This window comes from Rousettus aegyptiacus, unplaced genomic scaffold (assembly GCF_014176215.1).
Source record: "Rousettus aegyptiacus isolate mRouAeg1 unplaced genomic scaffold, mRouAeg1.p scaffold_m13_p_12, whole genome shotgun sequence".
Taxonomy (NCBI): Eukaryota; Metazoa; Chordata; class Mammalia; order Chiroptera; family Pteropodidae; genus Rousettus; species Rousettus aegyptiacus.
The window spans coordinates 20,816,088-20,825,758 of NW_023416287.1; the positions used below are offsets into that span (position 1 = coordinate 20,816,088).

A 9,671-nucleotide genomic window follows, 5' to 3' on the forward strand; every position below is an offset into this window, starting at 1 on the left:
TCTTGTGTCTGCTTCCTGGGACTGCATGGGCCTTTTCCTTAAAACCACCCCTGAAGGGTGGGGCACACTGTATGTGTACTCCTAGGCAGGAGGAGTATCAGAGGACACTCCTCTTTGCAGGGGCTGTGGGGAGAGCTTACATGTTCAGGCTGGAGTGTCCATGTCTGTGCGTATGAGAACTTCATAGGGTGGGGCACAGCTGGGGATGGGCAAGAAGAAAGGTGGGCTGTGGGCTGACCCAGCTTCCATCATGATGCTGTGTTCCCACGTGAAACTCTGAAGAATCCAAAAATATAAATTCAGATCTGACCTTTCAGATTATCATGAAGGGGTATCTCATTAAGGTGATAAGATGTATTTTATTTATTCCATTTGTTAGTTTGATTTATAACTGCTAAATATTCAGATGAGCCTCCATTCGTGTTCCTGACCCAGAACCCCAAAATGTTAGTGTTGTGCTGGGAATTTGGGTCTTGCTCTGACTCACAACCTACCTCCAAGCCCACTTCAGAGGCAAACGATGCTTAACCTGTGCTTTAGTCTTGATGCTTGCTTGTCTGTGACTGTGGACTCTCAGGTTACATATGAGAGCTACTTGTGGCTCTGGGTGAGACTATCTAAAATACTTCCTTGCTGTGCTCCCTGCCTCCAGATTTTCTTTGCATTACTCTTTATTATCAGAGGGATTCTTTCTAGGAAATTCACATGACCATGTTGCTCTCCTGCCTAGATAGTTTTTGCTCCTCACTGCCCAGGGTCAGACTCAAGGCCTTTGCCTGGTGGATCAGCTCATGCCTTATGACTGCCACTCACAGACTTTTTCTTCAGCTCTACCAACACTCTCCACATCCTGTCCTGCCCTTTACATTGCCTTTGTTCATGGGTCCCCTGCACCTTGTCCCTGTCACCAGGTTCATCTCTGTCATGATCTCCTCACCCTTCAAAGGCTGATGATGCCCATATTCATGAAAACCTTTATATAACTCTGTCTCGCTATTTCTTAAAATTATAATAATAATATTTCTCATTAACACTTATGTTTCAGGCACTGTGCATGCTGTTTACGGGCCTGGAATCATTCCATTTTTATAACAATCCTCTTATTATCCCTATCTTATTGATGAGGAAACCAAGATCTAGTGATATAATAAGCCAAGGTCACACTATATTAAAATTGAGTTCTGATCGGCTTCATGTAGTGTCACTCTTAAGAAGGTATGGCTCAGATCACATTATTGTGTAATTATTTCAGTCACTACCCCTTCCCACCAATCCCCCAAGCATCCACATACCAGATATAAATCCTTAGGGATTCAGACAACATCTTATTTATATCCGTAGGCCTGATGTTAAGCTCAGTGCTTACACAGAGTATTTCTTGAGTGAATGAGTAGATGAACCATGAATTCATATCTGGGAGCACAAGTGGATTTAGGGGAAGGGTACAAATGGCTGATGTGTCAGAAATGAATCAGGGTGGGATCCTTTCTGGGCTTTAGGGATCCTAAGACCACCACGTAAAGTATATTTGGCTCTGGCTGGGAGTGTCAGAAAGGATGCAAAGCAGCTCTTGGGCCTTGCTCAAGTTGGTTCTTATCCATAAGTTAGTTTGCTCTTAAAACACATAGGTTTCACAGTGGGAGAAGTGGTCTGGGAGAGTCTAAGCATTCCCCAATATCTGGGGCCTGCGTTAAGCTATACACACACAGCCATTCATGCCCTCACCAAATTAACTTATTATGAGGCATTACCTAGTCAACAGCATTTATTAAGAACCTCTTCCATGCTTTACATGGGGTATAGACAACCCTGGAGAGTGACAAAATGGTGGGATGAGAAAAGGACTTGGAAGCCACTTAACCCCTGAATCTCTGGACTTGGGGTCTGAGCATGTGAAATTTTGAAAATTCCCTCAGATTATTCTTTTGAGAGATAAGGCCCCTAGTTCCCCTGTCAAACTTCCTTCATTCCTGATAGCCTTCAAACTGTGAGAATCTGATCTAGGCATCTTTCCCCCATCTCCCCATTTCGCAGATGGAAAACTGAGGCCCAAAGAGAAAAATGGACTTGTGTTCATAAGTAGGTTCAATATAATGCTGGGATTAATAAGCAGGTCTTCTCTGACTTCTGGTGAGAGGGCTGAGGTAACATCGAAGTTGATATTAAATCTATGTAGGTGATACTGAGTGAATAGTGATGCAGAGTGACATGGAGTCAATAGAAGGGCAGGTGTTTGGAGCTGCAAAGCCCCTGACAAGAGCTTTGGGGTTAGTGTGGATACCCTGAAGCAGGGAAGACTGAGTACCTGATCTAGCTTTCCTGGGATTGATATACGTGCCTGCTGGTGTAACTGAAGCTCAATTCAGTTTCTGTTCTGTATACCAGTACCCATAATCTAAGTTATATTTTATACTTAGATGAGGAATTCATCCTTGACTCTTGCCCCAGCTCCGCAGAAGTAAAAATATTTCCTCCTTATCTCTCCTCATCTTTTGCTTAGGCAACATATGTTCTTTGTTTAAAATAAAATGGAGTAGGTCCCTTCCATTCAATGCAAAGGCTTAGGATATGTGTGTGTGTGTGTGTGTGTGTGTGTGTGTGTGTGTCTAGTATACATTAGACTTTGTATTAAGCCCTTCTGAACATAAGGGGCCCTATGTACCTAGTACTAAGTATGAAGTCTGACAAAAATTGGGTGCTGATAACCATTTGTGGAATAAATGAGAGGCCCTTGACAGCGAGGTTCAGAAGTTCAGTTTTGACACTGAAGACAATACAAGGCCATGTCTCCAGCTGTCCTTCTCCAGTGAAGTACCAACCTTTCCCCACCAGGTCCCACAGGTAAAGCATGCAGCATTGTCCACTAGAAAGAGTAGGGCTTAGAGTCATAACAAGAGGAGTTTGAGGTCTACCTCTGTGTCTAACAGTTATGGGGCCTTTGCCGGAACATTGAGCCTCCATTTCATAATGTAAGAAAAAGAAATAGAGACATAAGAAGGTTATAGGCAAGATTTAATGAGTTAACGTACATCAAATGGTGCTCAGCAAATGCTAATGGGCATTATTTTTATTTTCTTTCCAGCCAAGGGATCATTCATGTTTTGACTTCAATACCAAGGAGAAATAGTAATAGAGCTAATGGCTGACATTTATTGAATGCTTACTACAAACTAGGAACTGTGTGTCTGCACAGTTCCTGTGTGCACAACCTCCAAAAAATCTTTGGCTATCAGTGAGGGACTAACATCTGTTTAATTTCATGAGACTATTCCCAAACTGTGTTCATATTTGCAGCACAGGCAGAAACAGTTCCTTCAGAAAGGACTTTTATGTGCTAACGAAAACAACAATAATAGTTAATATTTACTTTGTTCTTACCATGTGCCAGTCTCTAATTGCTTTCCATTTATTAAGCTATTAATATTCATAGCTCTAAGAATTAAGGACTACTACAGTCTACATGGCACAGATGAGAAAGGGGTAGAAGAGAGAAGTACAGAAATTCGTTCAAGTTTACACCACAGATAAAGCAGAAGTTTGGAATTGAACCCAGTGTGGTTTGTTTCCACTTTATTTTTTTAAATTAAATTTGTTGGGCGACATTAGTTAATAAAATTACATAGGTTTCAAATGTATAATTCAATAATACATCATCTGTTTATTGCATTGTGTGTTCACCACCCAAATTTAAATCTCCTTTTGTCTTTCTTGATTTCAATTTTGTTCTATTAACCGCTCTATGGCTCCTTATTTTATTTCATGTATTGGTATTTTTGATTAATTATTTAATTTCAGCTTAAGGTATAATTGACATATAAAAGTGTAAGGTATTTAAAGTGTACATTGTTGTGATTTGATATACATACACATTGTGAAAGGATTCTTTTTCTGGTTAATTAACACATCTACCACCTCACAATTGCTTGCTTGCTTTCTTTCTTTCTTTCTTTCTTTCTTTCTTTCTTTCTTTCTTTCTTTCTTTCTTTCTTTTTTTCTTTCTTTTTGGTGAGAATAACTAAATTCTACTCTCTTAAAAAATTTAATATATGATACAGTTTATCAACTATAGTAACTATATGTTACATTAGATTCGCAGACCTTATTCATCTTATAGCTGAAAATTCGTCCCTTTTACCAACCCCTCCCCATTTCCCCTGCTACCCACTCTCTGTGTCTTTGATTTTATTTTTTTGCTAGGCTTAATATATAAGTGGTACTATGCAGTATTTGTCTTTATCTGGCTTATTTCATTTAGCATAATGCCTTTGAGGTCCATCTATGTTGTCACAAATGTCAAGATTTTCTTCTTTCTCATGGCTGAATAGTATCCCATTGTAGATATATGCCACATCTTTATACATTCATCCATCGATAGACACTTAAGCTGATTCCATATCTCCACTATTGTGAATAATGCTGCAAAGAACATGAGAATGCAGGCATCTCTTCCATATCCTATTTTCATTTCCCTTGGATACATACCCAGGCAGTAGGATTGCCGTATCATATGGTAGTTCTATTTTTAATTTTTGAGGAACTTCAATATTGTTTTCCTTGCGGATGCACCAATATACATTCCGACCAAAAGTGCACAAAGGTTCTCTTTTCTCCATATCCTCACAAACTTTTTATTTTAGCTTTTTATTTTGAAATAATTATGCATTTACAAGAAGTTGCTAAGATAGCACAGAGAGAGGTTCCATGTACCTTTCATGCAGTTTACCTCCAAATGGTTGTATTTTACATAACCACAGTACAAAATAAAAACCAGGAAACTGCTTTTGGTGCAATGCGTGTGCACACTCCTGTGACCTTTTATTGCAAGCATAGAGTTATGATCAAGAATCAGAGCTTGTTCTATTACCATAAAGATCTCCCTCTTGCTACTTCTTTATAGTGGCACAAACTCTCCTCTCTGACCCCACCCTCTTCCACTGTTTCTAATCCTTGGCAACCACTAATCTGTTTCCCATCTCTATAATTTTGTCACTTTAAGACTGTTGTATAAATAGAGTCATATGTGATCTTTTGAGTATGGCTTTCCACCCCCACTCAGCATCATGCTCTTGAAATCCATCCAAATTGTGTAGATCAACAGATGATTCCTTTTAACACTGAGTAGTTCTAGTTATTAAGGCAAGAAACAAAAATAAAAGGCATACAGATTAGAAAGGAATAAATACAATGGTCTGTATGTGTAAATGTCATAATGGTTTATGTAGAAAATCCTAAGGAATATCTAAAAGATATCTAGTACTAGTAAGTTCAGTAAGTTCACAAGATACAAGGTAAACATATAAAAACCAATTGTATTTTTACATACTATCATTGAACGTGTGAACACTGAAATTAAAAATATAATGCCATTCACAATCACGCCAAAAATATAAAATGCTTAAGTGTATATTTACTAAAATATTTACAGAAATTGTATGATGAAAACTACATAATGCTTTAAAAAAAAAACCCCAAAGATCTAAATAAATGATGAGATATACCATGTTTATAGATTGTTTATAAATTATAAATATGCTAAGAGACTATGTTTATAGATTGACAACTAAAAAAATGTCAATTTTCCTCAAATTGATAGACACACAACACAATTTCTATCAAAATCCCAGTAAGATTTTTTGTCGATATAGACAAGATTATTATGTCTACATCTTCTCTGTAAAGAAATCCACAAAAGAATGAGAATAGGTAAAAAAAGAAAACCGTTTGAATAATAATAAAGTCGAAAGAATCATTGTATCAGATTTCAAGACATATATATAGCTAAAATAGTCAAGACAGTGTGATATTGTTAGAGAGATAGACGCATAGATCAGTGGAAACCCGGAAATAGCTTTACATGAGCACAACCAACTTGACTTTTCACAAATGTGAAAGGCAAGAAAAGACATGTCATTGAAGAGGATATACGGATGGCAAATAGCACATGAAAAGATGTTCAACATCATTAGCAATTAAAGAAATGTATAGTAAGGCCACAGTGAGATTCCACTACATACCTAGTAGAACAGCTAAAGTTAAAAATAGCGACACCACCAAATGTTGGCAAGGATGCAGAGGAACTGGGTCTTTCATACACTGCTGGTGAGAATCTTAAATGGTACAACCACTTTGAAAACTAGTTTGGCAGTTTCTTTTTAAAAAACCAAATATATACTTACCATCCTACCCAGAAAATGCACTCTTGGGCGTTTATTCCAGATAAATGAAAATTTCGTTTCAAAAACTAAATGATGAATGTTCATAGCAGCCTTTATTTATTTATTTTTAAAAGGATTTCTTTTTTTTTTCTTTTAATGAAAGATTACTTTTAGATGGGTTTTAGGTTCACAGAAATGTTGAGAAGAAAGTACAGAGATTTCTCATATACTCTCTGCTCCTATTAGTGCACAACTTCCTTTATTATCAACATCTCCCACTAGAGTGGTACATTTGCTATAAGTGGTGAGCTTACATCAACACAATAATCACCCAAAGTCTGTAATTTACATTATGGTTCACTCTTGGTGTTGTACATTCTATGTATTTGAACAAATGTTTAATGACATTAATCCATTTTTGTAGTATCAGAGAGAGCATTTTCACTGCCGCCCAAACCCTCTGTGCTCTCTACCTGTTCATCTCTCTCCCTAGCCTAATCCATGACTACTTTTTTAAATTGTATCCATAGTTTTGTCTTTTCCAGGATATCCTGTAGTTGGAGTCATACAGTATGTAGCCTTCTCAGATTGCCTTCTTTCACTTAGCAATATGCATTTAAGCTTTCTCTGTGTCTGTTCATGACTTGATAGCACATTATTTTTAAGTGTTGAATAATATATCCATCGTCTGAAGGTGCCAGAGTTTATCTGTCCATTCGCCTACTGAAGGGCATCTTGGTTTCGTCCCAATTTTGGCAATTATAAATAAAGCTATCTGTGTGCAGATTTTTGCGTGGACATCAGCTCTCAAATACTTTGGGTAAATACAAAGGAACTCAATTGCTGGTTCATATAGTAAAAGTGTGTTTCGTTTCATAAGAAACTGCCAAACTGTTTCCCAAAGTGACAGCACCACTTTTCATTCCCACCAGCAATGCATGAGAGTTGCTGTTGTTCCACATCCTCGTTAGAATTTGGTGTTTGCTCCAGATTTTCATCATTCTATTAGGTGCCCAGCAGTATCTCATTATTGTTTTAGCTCTTTATGTTTTAACTATGCTCTCTGACTGGTCAAGTCTATGTTGCTGCTAAGTGGAAATTAACTATTTGAATTTTTTTTTTTTTGGCCAGGCAAACGTCACGTCCTTCAATGCATGGGTAACATGGGAATCTGTAGAACCTCTTGCAAAAAGGATGAACATCCCTACTTGTATTGTAGAAATTATCAATCATGCTGCCTCCAGTCTTATATGAGGATAAGCATTTCCGGCGAAGAGGGGAAAAATGACTGGAGCCAAGAAAACAGCTGGCCAAAAATATCTTGAGTGCTGGTGATCACCATCCTCAACCTACTGTTAATATACCTCATTAAAATTCATGCACTTGACACTCTTGTCTGTCTTTCAACCTTTAGAAATTATGTTGAGGTTGGGATTTGTGTGGTGAGATATCTGTCCCCTTCTGGATCCAGTCTTGTAAGAGAGAAGGCTAGAAAACCGGAGTGAAAGGAAGAGAGGGGAGAGTATACATGAAACCACTGAAGGAAGGTTGAAGGGTTTCGGCAGAGCTACGACATAATCTGTGATACGCAGAGTTCAGAGGGGGACCAGAATTAGTGGGATACATGCATCAAGAGTGGATGAAAGTCTTACAGACAAATATGTCTTAGCCAATGGAAGAACTTCTTAACCAGCCATCGTAATGTAGAATAAGTTGTCCTGTCGGGGTTAAGTCAGGTGATTATTGTGGAAGGAATTGGAAAACTAGATGGTCGTTCTTTTTGATTCCTGAAAATCTAGCATGTTTGAGCCTCCAATTACAAATGATGCTAGCTTTTTAAAGTAAAACTCTACTATTACTTTTTATGTTTTTTCTCCACTAATATCTTATTTCTTTCTCCATCTTTAATTCCAAATTTTGTCAAAAGGAGAGTAACTACTACACCTGCCAATTACCTTTCTCTATTTCTCTACCTCTTGGAAACTCATTACAATTTGCTTTTGTGCTCACTATTCTATTGAACTGGCCTTGGCCAAGGTCATCACTGGACCTCCTTTTGGAAAGTTTCACGGATGATGCTTGACTTATATTACATTCTCCCTTTTGGTAGCATTTCCAACCTCCTTGAAAAACTTAACTTGGTTGGCTTCTGTGACTCCATTCTTTGTTTTCCTCCTAACTTTTAGGCTGTTCTTTTTCCACTATCTTTTGGAGTTCCTCCTCTGGCATGGCATTCCCTGAGGTTACTATTCTCTCATGACAACAAAAACTCTCCTCGTTCTTAGGAAAAGGCTGACAGTTCTCTAGCCATAACAAGTAAATACCTTGAAAGGTTTTAAAACTTCCTCATCGATTAGTGACAACCGGCTTCAGTGAATACACATCTGAAAGACAGATTTTCGGTGATAGCATTCTACTCGGAAAGTCAGTCAGTCAGCACTGGGTTTACTTCAGTGAACACACTTCTAAGGTTTCATCGACCCATCTCCACATCTGTTACAAACACCACTCTCTTAAGGGGCTTCCCCCAAACTCTATGTAAATGCAGTTCTTTGCTCTGATGAATGAGCCTGTGCCTGACCAGCACGGCTCTCTCTTTTTTAAGAAAACAATCGTTTCAGCATTTTTGTTTCAGACATTGAGTGACAGTTTCATCCTTTGACAATGATCTTTTCTCCCTTTTGTTCTGTCACCCATCTTGTCAACAATAAAGCTTATGATCTAGAGAAAAATGTTGGTTCTGGACCTCGGTTTCTGGCAGAATAATGGTCTAAAACCCCATATTAACCCTTCCATTGAAAATATCTAAAATAAATTATTTAAAATATACAAAAGAATTCTTTAAGCATCGGCAGCTTTGCAAGAAAAGTAAAGAATTTTAATGCCAAATGAAGCCAGGTGCTTTTCTGAAGGCAGTAACTGAAGCTGGCTTTTGTCTTGAAAGCATTTGCTGAATCAGGTGAACGTGACCTTTGGTTTCCATAGCTTTGGCCATGGGAGTGGGAGCTGAGGAAGGCAAAAGAGGGGAGACAGTGCCTAGGGTCTGAAAATATGTGAGTATAATAGAAGACTCCTACATAAATGACGGAGCTGAAAGTGTTACATATGCTGTTAAAGGATAAAACAGATACAACATTCCTTTTCCTTCATCAGATATTTCAAGGACACTTTCTTGGTCTTGGACTTTGCTATTCAGTACACAGAAGAAAAATCTCCACTGAGAATTTACATCCTCAAGCTGGCTTTCACATTGTCTCCTCGTCTGAACTCATGGTAATATGGATGCTCTGAAAAAAATAAAAAAGCTGATGATTTAGCTTAAAGTTGTCCCAAACTAGTAGTGTCAAAGATGTCTGACAGAAAGAAATGAACGAGTGGATCTTTGAGTCAGGACTCAATTCATTTACTCAGATTAGGTTCCAAGGTAAACGCATAGATCAGAGCCCCAAATCACAAAACATACAAGGCAATAAGGCACCGTGAGTTAAGTCTAGCAGAAACCACAGACTAGGATTC

General features: G+C 38.1%; 1 protein-coding gene across 1 annotated transcript; it reads left to right on the top strand.

Moving 5' to 3' along the window:
* The first annotated feature begins 205 nt into the window (after positions 1 to 205).
* Positions 206 to 7,480, top strand: LOC107512860 (beta-defensin 119-like). The gene is made up of 2 exons (XM_036229867.1): positions 206 to 221; positions 7,287 to 7,480. The coding sequence occupies exons 1-2, from the start codon at positions 206 to 208 to the stop codon at positions 7,478 to 7,480; spliced, it is 210 nt and encodes a 69-aa protein (XP_036085760.1).
* Positions 7,481 to 9,671: the final 2,191 nt, after the last annotated feature.